Genomic DNA, 16,571 nt, shown 5'->3' with positions numbered 1-16,571 from the left:
CTTCCTCCCCACCGATCCCGTCCTCCTCCCCGGCCCCCTCCTCCTCCCAGACGGCGGCAACGATGGATCCAGCGCGATGGTGGTGGTCTGAGCGGAGGCGCGAGGGGGTGTTCGTTGGGGCTGGCGGCCTCGGGAGGCGAGTAGCGGGAGCCCTGTGCATCCGCTAGGAGTAGCGGACCGGCGGCCGTCCGCTTGGTTAGCGGACGCCACCCAGTATACCATAGTGCGGGATTTTTTCCGCTACCGTGGTACTGAAGGATCGTTTAGCGGTTCCCGGTGTGGACAGCCTTAGTCCTCGTTTGAAAAGCATCGCTCTAATCCAAGTATCGGGATAGATTGGGATGCAAATTTAGGTCCCTTTTGGAATGGAGAAACAGTAGAAAAAATTAGAAAATTCAATTTTAGAAGATTCAATTCCTATTTAAAAATTTTCTAGATAGCCATTGGACAAGGGATTGAATCCTACCCGTTCCATTTAAATTTCCCATGGAATGGGTTTTTTCCATGAGAGGAAAATAAGCAAGGTCTAACCTTTTATTTTATTTCATTTGTATCTTAGGATTCGGAGGTCCCTCAGGGTCCTGTTAATATAGCGGTGGGCATCCTTACGAATTTTTCACGACTTTGCTCCTTCAAATAATCATAATCTCACAAAAATATAATCAAATTATTTATTGTTAATTTTCTCTTTTATTCTTATCGAAACCATGAACCAATATTTTTTCGAAACGAATTAGGCAAGAGAGCTGCCGATTATATTTAAAAAAAGAGTTCCGGACTGAAAAGATACAAAGGGAAAAAAAAGAAAAGGAACACAAACTCGCTCGGTTGGATCGGGACATCAACGCGGGTAACTACTCAACACCAAAACTATCACACCCTATTGATTGGATTAGGACATCAACACGACCTCACTACTCCGTTCGCCACGGCGGCGCCTACCAACATCCACGCTCATAATTCGCCGAAACCTCCAGACATGGCTCGGCTTCGACAGGGAACCAATGTAGTATAGTATGTCAATACATCAACCAATGTCCAACTACATACTCTAAACGTGTAAAAAATAATGAATTCCTAAAATAAATATTGTATTGTACATCACTTGAAGGCCCGATGAAACAATTTTGTTTAAATTTAAGATTAAACCTGATCAATTTGATTTTGGACAGCGTTTTACTTTTTTAAAATTCGATTCGGTTCACCGAGGGATGCTGTTTGAGCCGCCACTTTTTCATTATTACTTCGGCTAACATTTTGATACAGGCGTGCATGGCTTAACAATCTGAAAAGTTAATTCATCACAGTTTTGCACTTCCATCAGCTACATCCCCCAAGTATACCATGTGTCCTTGATGATCTTGATTAACATGGACCAAAGGTATAGAATTCATGGTTAACAAACGATGCAGTGTGCACTCTGAAATTTAAGTACTTTTCTGTCTTTCTTTTTACAGAAAGAACAAAGGAATGGCATTCTTCCACATTAGGAATGCGGTTCAAGTATTTCCAGGAGAAGATGGCAGTAGATGAAACGCTCTAAGATCTAGATGGAGATGGGGCAAATGCAGGAATAATGGGTGCAAGGTTTCATCTACTGGCATCTGCACTAATAACCATCATAATAATTTATAGTACACCGTAAAATCATCAACAAAATTACAAGAGCGGCACTGAAAAACACTAAGCCCAAACACTTGATAGGCCGAAACTACAAGGCCCAACACACACATTATTCTAAGCTTCCGGCTTTAGGATACCGTTGACCACGGACAGGCCCACGACGACCCCGAGCGCCTCGGCGCCGGCGACCACCGCGGCCTGGACCAGCCCATCCCCGGCGAGTTCCGCGCCGGCGACCAGCTGCAGGCCCTCCCCGGCGACCTCGCTCGCTTCCTTCTCCGCCTCTATCACCACCTCCTTCACTGCCTCCCCGCCGACGGCCGCGGCCTCCACCGCCGCCTCCTCCACATCCCGCACCGCCTCGGCCGCTGCCTCCTCCGCCCGCTCCAGCTTCTTGCGGATGCCGAAGAGCCCGATGCCCGCAGCGTTCGCCGGTGGAGCTGTCAACGCCGGCGTCGCCGCGCCCGCCGCGGACAGCAGGAGCAGGACGGCCGAGCGCCTGTCGAACCGCACGGCGGAGGCTACGACGCTGCCGCCACGGCGAGTGGGCGGGGCGGCGTGGAGGCAGATGCTGCAGGCGGCAGAGATGGCCATGGTGCCAGAAACCTCCGGTCGCTCTGGCGTGGGGACTGGGGAGTGGCAAGTGGCACGGACTAGTTTGTCTGGTGCAGCAGGATGTGGTGGTGGCTTGTCGCGCCAACGAGATCCGGACATGCCATGACACAACACATGTGGCCCTCGATTTGCTATGTTTTTGCTTCCCTGAGCAAAAATCTCTCACGATGTATTGTATGTCTATGTATGGTTGCCGCTGAATTTCATGTATGAATAGATTGCAAATCATTTCAAGAATGAAATCCAGTTACTCGACAGCTTGCTGAAACTGAGACACATTTGGTGGCCCTTGTCCATACATGGTCGGTGTATGGCTCAAATTGAGATGACCCCAGGTTCTGGATTAGTCCTTGAGTGCATACACTGATTTTGTCAACAACCGGTTTTTGTGATTTGTGTCATCTCCAGAGCGATTTATCTGTCAGTATTGCGATGACCATTTGTGTACATTTTTTTTAGAGAATGCGCCTGGACGCGTGTTTTATTTAGAGCTTACAAGGGAAAGAGTTTACAAGTAAACAAAGAACAGAGCCGTGGCAGTGAAAGTGGGGGTCAGGACAAGCTAAAACCAAATTACAGAAAGTGAAATCTACGGCCTGCTCAAAGCAAGCAAAAAAAGCGCAGGCTAAGCGACAGAAGGAAGCTTGGTGTACCACTGATGCTTTCAGGCTTGAGTCTATCAACTCTTTCAGCAAGAACAGCTTCAAATGCGCACCAGTGCATGGATCCAATCCAACAAAATTGGTGCTCCAATGATCAGAAGTACCAGCATAACACTTTTAAAATTTAGAAAGAATTGATAAAAAAAAAACTGGTTCCAAGAGGATGGAACTATGTACCAATGCCCAATAGTAACCAGCACCTCAAAACTGTCAGAATCACAATTCATAATGTATGAACCGTCTTTGCTAAATATACACCAGATCGCAACAAATTTTTCATGCTATGCTACATCAGAAATATTTCTGTTTTCCTTCCCCTGCTCCTGCAGTGCTCCGGTAAGTAAGCGTCGCCGTCTTGGTCGCATTTCACACTTTGCATTGCAAGGAGGCATCACATGTCAACTGCAACTTCCTATCTCTCTTTTTTTAAAAGAACTTCCTCCCTATTTCAACTCTGTTACTTCTTTCCAAGGGCCAAGTTGACCCTGATCTCCCTGCCTTCCATTTCCTGCATTATGCACTACTGTTCAGCTCAATGTTTTCAGCAGATTCATATCAATACACCATTTGAACAACGCAAGCATTTGTCAGTCACTAGAAAGAAAGGGCAGGTAAAAAGTCTTACATGTCTATGAACCACAAAATATTCATCAAATCATAATTTCTTGCAAATTCAGCTAGTTGTATTAAGCAAATACATTTCAGCGCACACAGTTCGTTCAGGGGGGAAAACTCAGCTCACCACATTCATCTGAAACAATTCATCTTTCTGGTAACTGGCAGCAGCATCCGTAAAATTTATTTCAGAGACACAATAGTCACAACTGTATAAGTTTTTCAGACATGGCATACCATTCCGTTGAGCGAGGAAAGAGCCTCGTCCATCTCCTCCTTGGTGGAGTAGCAGACGAAACCATAGCCCCGGGACCGGCCGGTCTCACCGTCGTAGAGCACCCTCGCGCCGACCACATTGCCACACCGCTGGAACGCCTCCGTGAGCATCTCCGAGGTGACAGTCCAGGACAGGTTGCCGACGAAGAGCTTGTGGTCCGTCTCCGGGTACAGCGGCAGCTTTGGTTTCGGCCTGTCAGCGAAGTTTACCTTCATCGTCCGGCCACCGTACAGCTGATCGATAAGGGAGATCAAACCCCGTCACAACACATAGTTGATTGGTGCTGGAACTGGTAGCTGAGATGAGGGGGCTACACACTTACACTGCCGTCGAGGTTCTTGATGACTAGCTCGCAGTCTTGAACTGTGGTCATTGTCACGAAGGCGAACCCTCGGCTTCTTCCCGTGGTGCGATCGTACAACACCTACACATGGAAATTCTGAGATCAAATTAACCAGTCTTAGGCGAGCTGAATGTGTGGCAAGTATCCTATTTGTTGTAGGAACGATTGGGCTGCCGCGAAACATCTCCCGGATTGTGCCCCGGGCCCCGCGCGTTGGTTGAGCGCTTGATCCTAACGGAGGAAACCGCCGAGCGGCGGAGCTAGCGGAGGCCGGCCGGCGCGAGCGCCTCGCCAGCTTCCATGCCGCCGGCCCAAAACATTTGCAGATCGCGATCCGATTATTTTTCATATACCCCCTGATTTGGATCGCGATCAATAACCGCGAGCCGAATATTTTCACTTTACGCCCTACTATTTACAAATAACCCTCTGAAATGGATCGCGATTAATAGTTGCGATCCGATTATTTTCATTTAGCCTCCTAGTTATTTTCAAATAATCCCCTGGTCGTGGTCCTCTCCTCCTCCGGCCATCCACCGCCGGCGCCGTCCTCGACGCCGGGGTCAAGAATCCCCGCCTCGGCCACAAGCCCCCGGCTCAAGCCCTAGCACCACAGTCCCCCACCAATCTCTCCACCTGCAGCAAGACTGGAGGGCGGCGCGCGGTTCTCCGCACCCGAAAGCCGCATGGCGGCAGCCACGATTGCGGTTGCGGTAAGGGCACTCGGCCGTCTCCGCGTTTCAGTTTTCACCCAAGCAATAACCGTGCTCCAAACGATTGCTCAGGCTTCATGGATGGGGTGGTTGTTTTCAGAGCAGAGAAATCTTGGTTAGATAAATATGATGTGTGACTATGAGTTTTGAATCGAATGAGATGGCATGCCGTAGTAAAATTCCTGGACAAGGACAATCTAGCAGTAATTCTGAATGCATTTTACTAAATTTCTGACAGAAGCAGATACGATAGCTAATCGCGCATTTCGGCATTCGAGTGAGCAGCACGCGTACCTCGACCATCTCCGGGCTGGCGTACTCCTGCACAATGCCGGCAAGCTGCGCGCTGTCGCAGTTGTACGGCAGGTTCCCGAAGTAGAGCTTGGTGGTGGTGGTGCTCGCCGCCTCCGACGCGCTACCGTCGTCCGAGCTAGCCTCGACGACCCCATCTTGCTCTTGTTCCTGCTCTTGTTCCGCGACCTCGTCTTGCTCTAGCAACTGTCCCTCCGCGACCTCCTCCTCCTCCTCGACAGCCGTGGCCGCGGCCTCCTCCTGCGACACCATCCCGGTGACCGCGAGCAAGCGCCTCCGCGCCACGGGGACCGCGGGCGCGGCGACGTGGTCGGCGACGACCCGGTGGTGCGCGCGCGCCGGGCGCGGGAACACGGACGCGTACTGGACCTGGAGCTGGAGCTGCGCCCCCGCGGCGTCGCCCGAGAACTTGGGACAGGGAAGGCGCAGCGCCGCTCGCGCGGCGGTGGAGAGGCAGGAGTTGGCCATGGTTGCCGGTTTCCGCGAGGCGGAGGGGAGGGACGGAGATGGCCAGGCAACGGAGCAGGCAGGCTTGGCGCCTGGCGGTGTGCTTGTGATGTGGAGGGGCGCGAGGCCAGTAGGAAGGGATGATGGCAGAGGAGATAACATGAGCCGTTGACACGTGGGCCCGATTGTGTGGTTCTTGATGTGTTTACGAATAAGATTCTTAATTTTATTTTTGTTTGCTTCGGGCCTTGTTTAGTTGCCAAAATTTGGAGTGCCAAAATTATTGTGCCAACACTGTAGCACACTTTAGTATTTCGTTTGTATTTGTGAATTATTATCCAAACATTGACTAATTAGGCTTAAAAGATTCGTCTCACAAAGTACAACAAATCTGTGCAATTAGTTTTTAATTTCGTCTACATTTAGTACTCCATGCATGTACCGCAAGTTTGATGTGATGAAGAATCTTCTTTTTGCATAGTGATAAAGTTGGGAGTTGTGGGTGAACCGAACAAAGGCTCGGTCCTCCAAGTCTCAAAGATTCTTGTCGTACCGCCACAAGTGTTTTTGCAAGATTATTTATGTCCTACATTTTCCCTTTTACTCCATGCTTAACTTAGCACATTTAGAACAGCCTTTTCCCATGATCCAGTTTGTAATTTTTGAGATATGAATATATGATCAAAATGCGACCACCGTCTCAACTCTCAAGTTGCCAACACAGATAATGAGAACACACCAAGCAACATGGAGTCCTGGAGAAGAGACAAGCACACGACCCCTCCCTTTATTTTTTTTGCAATATTTGTTTTTTTACATACTGTGGCCAAACCTAAACAAATAATCAAGTCGAAAAACTGTAACCTAAACAATCTGAATAAATCACAGATTTTTCGCGGTAAAAGCTGGTGTCGCATGGCATATCATGTTACACTACACGAGCATCCTGTCGCGCCGTTCTTTCCATCCAGACATGCTGCGGTCTGGATGATCGGTGGTGTTACCTGCCCCACTCGCCGCTGCCACGGAAGCACAAGCCCCGACCCCACCTCCGCGCGCCGCCGCGTCTGCCTTCCTTGGGGCCCGGCGACAGGTCGGCCTTCCACTTCTCAAGCTTCAGCTCGAGCTTCCTCTGCTCCACGGCGACGCCCCTGGGGTCCAGCCGCCCGGAGTGGTCGACGAACGCCGGGTTGCTCTGGTCCTCGTCGACGCCCGGCTCCTCTTCGCCGAGCTCGGCGATCTTGCACAGCGACGCCGGCCTCGTCATGACGAGGTCCCTGACGGCGAACGCGTCGGGCGAGCCGGGTGCGTCGTAGAGCGGCACGGTGCGCGCAGCGCGGGCGGCGTCCAGCAGCGCGACGGCCACGTTGACGATGCCCTGCGGCCGGAGCGAGCGCGGCCGCCGGAGCAGCAGCGCCGCCACCTGCCGGCCGCCGCCGCCGCCGGGGCGCACGAAGGTGCTCACCACGATGCGCGTGAGGCCGAGGACGGGGTCGCCGCCCACGCCCAGCGGGCCGCCCCCGGCGCCGCGCACCTCCACGGTGACCGCCGCCGTGTCGGAGCGCAGGAACGCGCCGCCCACGCGGAACAGGAACCGGTCGTTCCACGTGGGCGCCGCGCCGCCCGCGCGGTCCACGCCCGTGCGCAGCTTGTGCGCCTCGTCCGCCCACGCCACGGCGTACGCGCGCACCCGCCGGCCGAGGCGGCGCCGGTGCAGGTCCTGCGCCGAGATCACGGTCACCTCCAGCAGGAGGAGCGGGGAGGGCGGCGGCGGCGGCCGGGGCGGTGACGTCAGGCTGCGGACGTCGCCGTGCCCTCCGCCGGCCGACATCGCGCCGGCTGGAGATGGAGGCGTGGAGCGATACGGGCAATGAAAGGAAGTAACAACATTTTTAGAAGCTTCAGGCGCAGTCGGTTAGGAGCATGAGGGAACCGTAGGACGTCGAAGGCAAGTTTAGGGTGCTGCAGGGTTGGCACCAGCGCTGCTGCTTGTATATTTGACGCGTTCCAGATGGGATTTCCTTCCAACAGTTAGCAACCCTCCTTAGCAGCCATGTTCCCGGATCGATGGGATCAACAGTTTGCAGCAACGACAGCACCCTCGTTAGCCATCTGAAGCGGTGAAGCCTCCATACTGAATCTGAATCAATTCAACGCCAGCGGACACGTTTGGCAGCAGTGCTTTCAAACTGAATCTGAATGATAGGCCAGAGCACGGCACACGATAGACATGTTCACGTTTCATCAATTTTCAAAAAAAAAAAAAGGTCAATTGCATATGCGCATTCCCAACTTCTCAACCAAAGATAATCGAGCAGCACTCATCATCGGAGATTCACAGAAAACATACAGCGAAGCTAACAGCGTCACAAAGGCAGCTGGAGACTAATTCTGTAGATAGGGTGAAAATTAACAATCTGGCACGATTCGACATTTCAAAACTGAAGATTAATATCCAGGATATGGAATAACATAGACAAGCATCGTCTGCCTCTCAATTTAGGAACACAAAGTAAAGCAACAAAAACACCAGTTTCATGACCCAAAGCCTCGCCAACATAACTGGAGTACACGCTTAGTTGGTGCCAGCAGCAGCTCCCTTCTTCCTTGATACGGCCTCAGTACCTGATGAGTTTTTGCACCACAATAGTTTAGTATAATTATGTAGATAATCAATGGATCAGAAAGCGTAACAAGGAGCCAGCAAGAATTCACCCTCTCTGAAGTTGCTCTTGAACCTCCGTGGCACGTGGCGAAGGTACCTCATCCTCCCTGTGCCAGTAGTCTTCCTCCTAATGGCCTTCACACTCCAGTTGTCTGTTTTTTGGGGGTAAAAAGCAGTAATATTGGGATCAGTATTACATGAAATTCAGGGAAAATTCACATATCACAAAAGCAACAAAACATGTGAACAGAACCTGCATGAAAAACTTCTACAAAATAATAAAATCATACCTACATCAAGATTCACGAATCACGAGCATAGAAGTTATCTCAAAACATGGATAAATCATAGAAACCATACCCCTACTACTAGTAGAGAAGCAGTCATAGCGGAGTTAAAACAGCAACAGAACACAACTGTTCCTTGAAGGAAATATACAAGTCCAACATATGTCCACAGACCTAGAGCCATACACTCAAGTACTGAAAACGTACCACTAATTCAGCAAGTTCGTGTGCCAAGACAACGTAAACACGAAGTTGAACCTTCTTTCAGTCTGGGCCAAAACCAATAAATCGAAGGGAGGGTTCAGATTTATATAGCAGTTTTTACAGTGATGTACTAACAACACACCAACAAATAATTATCTACTGAAAGAACAAGCCACATCCCAAAATCTAAATACAAAGTTAGCATACAATTTCATCAATTAGCACACCACCCAATAGAGTATACCAATCAAATAGAAGCGCACTAGTAAGAACAGCAATCCCAGCCACAAGCAACGACAGTTACGTGCTCCCACATTCACATCTAACCATACTACAAGTTCTCCTCGAATCTGCCAATCTTAAGGAAACTGAACGAGAGATGGGGAAAGCACCCAGTGATCTTACACTTGCGGATGCGGGCCGCGGGGTAGCCGCAGGAGGAGCAGGTGCTCTTCTGCAGGTGGAAGGAGCGGCGGCCGCAGCGCACGCACAGCGTGTGCGTCTTGTTCCGGCGCTTGCCGAAGCTCCCCGTACCCTTGCCCTGCACACAACGACAACCGATCGATTAGCGCCTCTGATCCACGCGAGGAGAACTCGGTACTGCGGCCATGAGAGCGCGATCTCTCACCATTTCGTCTTCGCCTCCTTCGCTTACCGCCGCCGCCGCCGCCGAGGAGGAGAAGAACTTGCCAAAAACCTAGGGAGCGGAGGGGACGAGCTTTTATAGAGCAGCCGGAAGGGTTAGTCCGCAAGTGGGCCTCGTCTGGACCTAATTCCATTTTGCTTTCTCTATGGGCCTTCTATTCCGTGACTAACAGGCCGCGGCCCATGAAAGCCCACAATAACACAAGTAAGAGCCCCTTTCCACCGACACCTCCTGGCTCCACGCCCGCCGCCGCCTCCATCCACGCCCGCCGCCGCCTCCCTGCCCTCCGCTGGGCCGCCAAGATCTGCGCCCTGCTGTCTCCGGCCCCTGCAGGGCTGCTCCGGTCCGCCCTCCAATCGAGCTCCCTCTTCCCTGTAATTGCTGCTATCTGTAGCTTGGTCTGGACAGATGCAGTACTTTCAAACAAATAGGCACAGGCTCGCAACAAGTTTAATTGCTTCGATGCATAGCAGTAGTTCTTGGTTAATTGCTGCTCTTGGTAAAATCAAATGGATAGTACTAGTTTCCTGGGCAGTATACAAAATTGAAGATTTATGTTTAACGGTACAATAATCCATTATTCTGCCCATCACTAATGTTTCCATACTAGATCGAGCTATCATATGAATTTCATATTATTATAATGCAATTTCTATTTAATAAATTCAAAAGATATTAGAATTGTTATCTTTTCTCGTATTAAAAAATGCTATTATCAATCTTAGAGGTGTTCAGGTTATTAAAAATAATCAGCATTTGCGAGACACCCGGCTACATTGTATTCTAGCCTGCTACCCAGGTAAGCCAGAAAAAGAAAAGAAAGAGAATAGGGCCAGAGCCGACAAGATTCTCCTCCCACCGGAGCACCGCACGGGGCACGGCGAGCGCCGCCTACTACCCTCTCTCCGGCGATGGAGGTGGTGGGAGTGGACGTGCCTCTCCCGACGGAGAAGCTATCCATTGAACCGAGCAGGTAGCAAAAATCTGGCCTTTGTTTGTTTCGATCGCGTGGTGGATGGACTCGTCTGTCATCTGATTCCCGGATTCTCTGATGCGGCAGGGACGGAGGAACCCGAGGTGGCGTCGTGCTCGTGGCCACCGGGAGCTTCAATCCTCCCACCTACATGCACCTGCGCATGTTTGGTAAGCTTCAAAGTTTGAATTTCTGCTGCCTATCCGGTGCTTTTGCCCCTTCAGTTTGTGATTGGGAATTGGGATCGAGCAGTGAAGCTCTTTGTCCTCCCTGTTTCCTGTAGAGCTGGCAAAGGATGAGCTTCAGCAGCGAGGGTATTGTGTGTTGGGTGGCTACATGTCTCCGGTGAATGATGCGTATAAGAAGAAGGTATATATTGTGGCTTTGCAAATAAATAAATAACATATGAAACTGTATCATTGCTGCTCTTTTCACTAAGTTCAGATTTGAAGTTGTTTAGGACCTCTTACCGGCTGCTCACCGGATTCGCTTTTGTGAACTTGCATGCAAAAGCTCATCTTTCGTGATGGTTGATCCATGGGAGGTAACTCGATCTTATATGCTCTCACTCATAAGTTCCTTTGGTTTTTGCCATTATAATACAGATATTTGTAATTTGGGTACAGCAACAACTCATACATGCCAATGCTTTGTCCTTAATAGGCAATGCAGAAAGGTTATCAGCGCACTTTGACCGTCCTTTCGAGAATTCGAAACTCTTTGTGCAAGGATGGCTTAGCTGATCAAGGTATATATATAGGGAGAATTCTTTTCTCCAACATAGCACCTCGTGACCTTGTTTTCCCCTTACTGTTACATTCAATATCTACTGACAAAGAATTTTCTTTCAGGCAGCCTGAAGGTAATGCTTTTATGTGGTTCTGACTTGCTTGAGTCATTCAGCACTCCAGGAGTTTGGATCCCAGATCAGGTAGAAATATTGAACTTTGCTAACAATTAAAAAACATTTTGCACCTCTTTTGCAAACTTATGGTGTCATTTTTAGTTGCACTTTGGTTTTCCTTGTGGATCAACTTGCTTTGATGACACCTAGTTTTGTTTCCAGGTCAGAACCATATGCAAGAACTTCGGTGTAATATGTATACGCAGAGAAGGAAAAGATGTTGGCAAATTGATAGCCGGCAGTGATATACTGCAAGAGTGCAGGGTACAAACGTTTAGTCTGAGGATTTTAATATGGAGTCAGAGTAAATTTCTTTAATGATGTTGCTTGTGTATGATCATTTCTGAACTCCTTTTCAGGATAACATCATTTTGGTCGATGAGATTGTGCCAAATCAGATCAGTTCATCCAGAGTAAGGTATCGATCTTACAGATTTGTTTGTTGAAAATTTTATGCTCTTCATGTGCACAACAGTTTATGGAACATTGAGACGTGTCCATTTATGGCTAAATTTCAGGGACTGCATAAAAAGATGCCTATCGATAAAATATCTTACTTGTGATGAAGTGATTGAATACATTAGAGAACATAGTCTGTTTATGGAAGCTGAAGGAGGTGACGCAAGATTGTGAAATATCAGTGTTTGGAGGTAATTTGATACGCAGTTATTTTTTAACATTGTAACATATATCATGCATTTAGGTTACTCGTGCAATGAATCAGCAATGGGACATGGGTTTGATGCAGCTTTTACTATTGTGCAGTTAAATGTCTTCTCCTTAACCAACATGTATGGGCTGTGGACGCTACCTCCAGATAACATCTGGATTGTTCACGCGGATCAGTTGTGGAAATTTCATGAAATAGAAAATAAAAGAGTTCCAATCAAATGTGACTTTGATCAAAGTGGTTGACCACTTACATCAAATGTGACTTTGTGGAATTTTCAGAGAATTGGTATCTTTGTTAGTTTGGCTTGAGTAGAAATTATACAGAAGCAAAAGTGCTACATATGACATGGCATTTTCATCCACAACAATATGATGCTCAATTTTACTTATTACCCGGTGGCATCTGTGTTCTAAAACCAATCATTGTTGTGTATATGCTATCATGTAGGCCTAGAAATCAAATATGTGTTATTTGCACACAATTATGATACATCCTTAGGGGAATAGTACAACCAACTCACCTTGTAAACGAGCATTTACTTATATTTGGCAGAACACGTGCCTTTAATCTACAAGAGTCAGCTTTTTACACACCTTACTCACGAATTGCTTTACAAAATTACATGTTCACAGAGGTGTGCCATTGACACCAGGGATCTGTAACTGTAAGAAGTATGGAAATTCACAGTTGGGGAACTGAGCAGGACCAATTCTATCTTGAGAAAACAATGAGATCTTAAAAACATATTAGCCAGCAAACTCACATGGTCCAAGTAATTATCTGCAAATTGCAGATATACTGATGCTATCTGATCCTGTGAAGCACCATTGTATGGTACAACAGGCAACTATGGCATGTCCGCATGTGTAAAACAGACTCTTTTCTGATGTTCTTCAGAAGCATTGTTCATAGCATAGCCTGAGTTAAGAAACAGCAGCTGCTTCAAGCGGCGTGCCAGCAGCAGAGGGCAAGGCCTCCCTGCCGTGCGGCCTCAAGAGCGACTCGCCGTCGCAGCTCGCCGGCCGGAGGGGCTGGATCCCGCCGGGGTTGAGGGGGAAGAGGGTCTTGAAGTATCCTGCCATGATAGCCTCCATGTCGCACGTGTCGGCGACCCTGGGCATCTGGTAGATGTCGCGCGTGTAGGCGTGGAGGCTGGGGTACTCGGCCAGCTTCCGCCTGGTGCACCGGAACAGCGTGTTGTAGACGAGGTCGAACCGGATCAGCGTCGTGAACAGGCACACGTCGGCGAGGGTGAGCCTGTCCCCGCACAGGTAGCGGGAGCTGGCGAGGTGGGCCTCCAGCCTGTCCAGCGCGCCGAACAGCTCGCTCGCCGCGGCGTCGTACGCCTCCTGGCTCTGCGCAAAGCCGCACCTGCGTCGTTGAAATCCATTGGCAGTTAGGATCAGAGAATTCAGTTGCTGAAATTGATAGCTTGATCAGGGCAATGCTGCAGAGAAATCCAGTTTTTGCTGTACCTGTAGACGCCGTTGTTGACGCTGGGGTAGATGACGCCGTACCAGCGGTCGATGTCCTGGCGCAGCTCCGACGGCCAAAGGTCGAGGCCGCCGCCGCCGCCGCCGTCGGCGTCCGCGAGGCCGCAGAGGAACTTGATGATCTCGATGCTCTCGTTGCAGACCACCTCACGGCGCTCGGCGTCCCAGAGCAGCGGCACCGACGCCCGGCCCTCGAACCCGCCGCTCCGCACGGCGTACACCTCCCGGAGCCTGCGCTTCCCGTAGAGCCCGTCGGGGCTGTCCGGCGTGAAGGACCACGCGCCGTCGTCGCCAGGGACGGCGACGGAGACCGGGAGGCGGGCCTCGAGGCCGAGGAGCGCGCGGACGACGAGGGTGCGGTGGGCCCAGGGGCAGGGGAGGCCCACGTAGAGGTGAAGCCGGGAGCTGGGCGTCCCCACCACGGCGGGGAAGCGGGACGGCGTGCGGGTGAAGGCGCCGGTCGCCGGGTCCGAGGGCGCGAGCTGCCGCATGAGGACCTGCCACGCGGCGGTCCAGCCGTGGCGGACGGCGAGGACGAGCTGCGCCGGGGGCAGCGCGCGCCCCCACAGCAGGCGGGAGAGGGTGCTGAGGGGGTCCTGTGAGGCCGAGATGCGGTTGAGCCGTCTGCGGTGGCGGGTGAGAAAGGGACCGGGACGAGGCGGCGGACCTGGTGGGCGCCGGAGTCGGAGGGGAAGCGGCGGAGATGGCGTGGCCCACATGGCTGATGGCTTCGCCACCGGAGAGATGGAAGAGGGCTGTGGGCTCTCCTCGTCCTCTCTCTCTCGCTCGCTCGCTCGCTCACACAGACACACTGTGACACAGAAGTCTGAGAGTTGTTCAGGCAATCAGGCGAAGCTTGGATGGGCCGGACCCGAATCTTTACAGTTCTATTTACAAATCCAGTCCAAACTGTACCCCCATGAAACTTATTGTTTTACCTGTTTTGGCCCAGGCTCACTCACGGCCCGACGTACGCCTACGGCCCATCTTCCACGCCCTTCCGCCGCCATCCCTCTCTTGCTTCTTTTCTTCGTGTCCGTCCTCCACTGTTTAGTGCAAAGCCAGTATCCTCCTCCTTAATCCTCCTTTTGCTCTCCTTCGTAATGAATCTTCCCTATTTTTTTTCCCGATGACTTTGAAGTTCAGGGACGGTCGAATCAAATCGTCGATGGTCCTCCCGCGGCGGTATCTCAATCTGATAGTAGACAGCCGCATCGCTGGCGTCAGGACGCTGCACCGCATCGACCTAACGTGCCATCAGTTCTTCAACCAAGGACCGCCGCCGCCGCCACCACCAAACGGGCTTGGATCGGCCGGCGGCGAGGTGCCAAAGATGGAGAGGATTCGGCTTCCCCGCCCGGCCATCACGTTTCGAGCCTCAGCTGAGGACGACCAATGGAGGCTCCACTGCTTCCCGCTCGCGGACCGCAAGGTGCTCTGCGCGGACCAGTCCGGGCGCACCTTCCTCTTCGACGCCGACACACGCCACCTTCCTCTTCCAGCATGGAACTGAGCTACACCGACGACGGCGACCAGTTCGAGGCGTACGTTTACGGCCAACGCAAGCCGACGTCCTTCAAGTCCTGGGCTTGCCAGCCGCTGCCGCCGCCGCCTTTCGTCCGCGACCCCGCGTGCAGGAAGCTCCACCCCCAGATCACCTCCTACGCGGTGGCCGGCGGCGGCGCCCAGATCCTGGTATCGGCGGAGGGCGCTGGCACCTACTGCATGGACACGGGGACCCGCAAGTTGAGCGCCGTCGGCAGGTGGATGCTGCCGTTGTACGGCAGGGTCGAGTACGTGCCGGAGCTCGGTCTCTGGTTTGGCCTCTCCGCCAAGCACCAGCTCTCCGACGCCGACCTCTCCGACCTGGACTCCCGGCCACGGCGAGTAGGCACCTGGAAGGAGGAGTTCGACCCGCCAGAGGACTGGAAGCTGCTGCAGGAGCCTCAGCTTGTCAACCTCGGGTCCGGCAGGTTCTGCGTCGCGAGGTTCTTCCATACTACAACCACCGCTGGATACTATGGCGATGAATTCATTGACCGGGCTTTTGGTGTCTTGACCGGCGTGGAGGTGGTGCCGCGTGTCTATGAGCGCAACAGGACTGGCAGTGGCGATGCAAGCAACAATTGCGACGGCGGTAATGGCAATGGCAACGGTGGCAGAGCGAAACTCCGAATGGTCAAGCATAGGTCGAGATGCCACGTGTCTGCCAACGGCACTGTCATCGAGTCGGTGTTCTGAACTATTTTGGGACTTGCTTTGCTTCCAAGAAGTTTCCCAGAATAGGCTTTTCACTAGGATCGACAAAGAGGCATGCTTGTATTATTAACGTCATAAATTTGGACTCTGGTGTAGTGTTCTGTTTCGTCGAACGACGAACGCGGCGGCGGAACTGCCGGCGTCGTTGAGCAGCGTGGCTGCCGTCGAGATCCGCCGCTCGCCGTCCTCGCGCGACGCACCCGACCCCCACCCAGCTCCCGAGACCTAACGATCAAGTCAGACAGCGAACGTGTCCGATCGGGCCGCACATGTGTGATCGAACGGCTTTCAGGACCCAAGGGGCCCCCGACCTCCACGAGCGCGGCGCCGCGGCCTCAGATTCGTGCCTCGGCGCCGCCGCGGCCTCAGATTCGTGCCTCGGCGCCGCCGCGTTCCCGCCGCTACTATTCGGCTCCGTATCCTTTCTCCCGGCGGCCGGCATCGATGGTGCTGCGCCGCCTGCGGCAACAGCGAGGCTGTCTTCCTCCAGGACAGCAATCGTCGTAGCTAAAAGGCCAAACGCGTTCGTTCAGTTGGAGCGGCGACTGCGAGGACCGCGCGCTGCTGTGCCGGCCCTGCGCCGTCGCTGTTCACACCGCCGGCGCCCACGTCGCGTCCCATCGGCGTCCGCGTCGGGAGCGGCGTCGAGTACCACCACGTCCCCGGCAGTGACGGCGCGGACGACGGCGTCAGCCCAAGCACCAGCAGCGGCAACGGGAGCAGCAGATCTCCCAGCTCCGGCAACGACCCGGTGATCATGTCCGACAAAGTGCGGTCGTCGTCGTCGGTCGGCGCAGCGGCGGCGAGAGACCTGCTGGGCTCTCCAACCTGACTGATGACGACATGTCAGAGATCATTTA

General features: G+C 52.2%; 6 protein-coding genes and 1 pseudogene across 10 annotated transcripts; 2 read left to right on the top strand and 5 right to left on the bottom strand.

Annotated features, from left to right (window-relative positions):
- Positions 1–1,605: 1,605 nt before the first annotated feature.
- LOC117856888 (uncharacterized) lies at positions 1,606–2,398 on the bottom strand. Its single transcript, XM_034739329.2, has one exon. The coding sequence runs from the start codon at positions 2,335–2,337 to the stop codon at positions 1,738–1,740; it is 600 nt and encodes a 199-aa protein (XP_034595220.2). The 5' UTR covers positions 2,338–2,398; the 3' UTR covers positions 1,606–1,737.
- Positions 2,399–3,074: 676 nt separating this feature from the next.
- LOC117857276 (28 kDa ribonucleoprotein, chloroplastic) lies at positions 3,075–5,736 on the bottom strand. Its single transcript, XM_034739900.2, has 4 exons — positions 5,143–5,736; positions 4,115–4,216; positions 3,753–4,025; positions 3,075–3,408 (listed from the first exon to the last, which is right to left on the bottom strand). The coding sequence occupies exons 1-4, from the start codon at positions 5,626–5,628 to the stop codon at positions 3,358–3,360; spliced, it is 912 nt and encodes a 303-aa protein (XP_034595791.1). The 5' UTR covers positions 5,629–5,736; the 3' UTR covers positions 3,075–3,357.
- A 631-nt stretch (positions 5,737–6,367) lies between these two features.
- Positions 6,368–7,876, bottom strand: LOC117841538 (uncharacterized). Its single transcript, XM_034721935.2, has one exon. It carries the CDS (start codon positions 7,436–7,438, stop codon positions 6,608–6,610), a length of 831 nt encoding a protein of 276 aa, XP_034577826.1. The 5' UTR covers positions 7,439–7,876; the 3' UTR covers positions 6,368–6,607.
- Positions 7,877–8,010: 134 nt separating this feature from the next.
- On the bottom strand, positions 8,011–9,513 carry LOC117841540 (large ribosomal subunit protein eL37x). The gene is made up of 4 exons (XM_034721942.2): positions 9,392–9,513; positions 9,169–9,304; positions 8,323–8,424; positions 8,011–8,232 (listed from the first exon to the last, which is right to left on the bottom strand). The coding sequence occupies exons 1-4, from the start codon at positions 9,392–9,394 to the stop codon at positions 8,183–8,185; spliced, it is 291 nt and encodes a 96-aa protein (XP_034577833.1). The 5' UTR covers positions 9,395–9,513; the 3' UTR covers positions 8,011–8,182.
- A 132-nt stretch (positions 9,514–9,645) lies between these two features.
- Positions 9,646–12,873, top strand: LOC117841539 (nicotinamide/nicotinic acid mononucleotide adenylyltransferase). Of its 5 annotated transcripts, none has more exons than XM_034721938.2 (11): positions 9,646–9,752; positions 10,209–10,382; positions 10,470–10,552; positions 10,666–10,751; positions 10,843–10,926; positions 11,046–11,130; positions 11,234–11,313; positions 11,449–11,550; positions 11,646–11,704; positions 11,805–11,936; positions 12,052–12,347. In XM_034721938.2, exons 2-10 carry the CDS (start codon positions 10,321–10,323, stop codon positions 11,917–11,919), a joined length of 756 nt encoding a protein of 251 aa, XP_034577829.1. In that variant the 5' UTR covers positions 9,646–9,752; positions 10,209–10,320; the 3' UTR covers positions 11,920–11,936; positions 12,052–12,347. The 5 variants fall into 5 exon arrangements, with proteins under 5 accessions (XP_034577829.1, XP_034577832.1, XP_034577827.1 ...); XM_034721936.2 differs by having other exon boundaries at positions 9,656–9,752; positions 10,135–10,382; XM_034721940.2 differs by having other exon boundaries at positions 9,671–9,783.
- On the bottom strand, positions 12,476–14,283 carry LOC117841536 (uncharacterized). Its single transcript, XM_034721934.2, has 2 exons — positions 13,435–14,283; positions 12,476–13,330 (listed from the first exon to the last, which is right to left on the bottom strand). The coding sequence occupies exons 1-2, from the start codon at positions 14,169–14,171 to the stop codon at positions 12,883–12,885; spliced, it is 1,185 nt and encodes a 394-aa protein (XP_034577825.1). The 5' UTR covers positions 14,172–14,283; the 3' UTR covers positions 12,476–12,882.
- LOC140220542 (uncharacterized) lies at positions 14,256–15,901 on the top strand (annotated as a pseudogene).
- The last annotated feature ends 670 nt before the right edge of the window (positions 15,902–16,571 follow it).

Source organism: Setaria viridis, chromosome 1, assembly GCF_005286985.2.
Source record: "Setaria viridis chromosome 1, Setaria_viridis_v4.0, whole genome shotgun sequence".
NCBI lineage: Eukaryota > Viridiplantae > Streptophyta > Magnoliopsida > Poales > Poaceae > Setaria > Setaria viridis.
The sequence above is the reverse complement of the archived record's forward strand: the minus strand, read 5'-3'. Positions and strand labels throughout refer to the sequence as shown.

Excerpts from the sequence above, each read along its gene's own strand:
- LOC117856888 (XM_034739329.2), bottom strand. The coding sequence starts at position 2,337 with ATGTCCGGATCTCGTTGGCGCGACAAGCCACCACCACATCCTGCTGCA.
- LOC117857276 (XM_034739900.2), bottom strand. The coding sequence starts at position 5,628 with ATGGCCAACTCCTGCCTCTCCACCGCCGCGCGAGCGGCGCTGCGCCTT. Across the intron at positions 4,217-5,142 it reads CCAGCCCGGAGATGGTCGAG|GTGTTGTACGATCGCACCAC; the intron begins GTACGCGTGCTG and ends TTCCATGTGTAG. Across the intron at positions 3,409-3,752 it reads TTTCCTCGCTCAACGGAATG|GAAATGGAAGGCAGGGAGAT; the intron begins GTATGCCATGTC and ends TGCATAATGCAG.
- LOC117841538 (XM_034721935.2), bottom strand. The coding sequence starts at position 7,438 with ATGTCGGCCGGCGGAGGGCACGGCGACGTCCGCAGCCTGACGTCACCG.
- LOC117841540 (XM_034721942.2), bottom strand. Across the intron at positions 8,425-9,168 it reads CGCGGCCCGCATCCGCAAGT|ACAACTGGAGTGTGAAGGCC; the intron begins GTAAGATCACTG and ends CCCAAAAAACAG. Across the intron at positions 8,233-8,322 it reads CAAGAGCAACTTCAGAGAGG|GTACTGAGGCCGTATCAAGG; the intron begins GTGAATTCTTGC and ends AAAACTCATCAG.
- LOC117841539 (XM_034721941.2), top strand. The coding sequence starts at position 10,321 with ATGGAGGTGGTGGGAGTGGACGTGCCTCTCCCGACGGAGAAGCTATCC. Across the intron at positions 10,383-10,469 it reads CTATCCATTGAACCGAGCAG|GGACGGAGGAACCCGAGGTG; the intron begins GTAGCAAAAATC and ends CTGATGCGGCAG. Across the intron at positions 11,705-11,804 it reads ATCAGTTCATCCAGAGTAAG|GGACTGCATAAAAAGATGCC; the intron begins GTATCGATCTTA and ends GCTAAATTTCAG.
- LOC117841536 (XM_034721934.2), bottom strand. The coding sequence starts at position 14,171 with ATGTGGGCCACGCCATCTCCGCCGCTTCCCCTCCGACTCCGGCGCCCA. Across the intron at positions 13,331-13,434 it reads GTCAACAACGGCGTCTACAG|GTGCGGCTTTGCGCAGAGCC; the intron begins GTACAGCAAAAA and ends TCAACGACGCAG.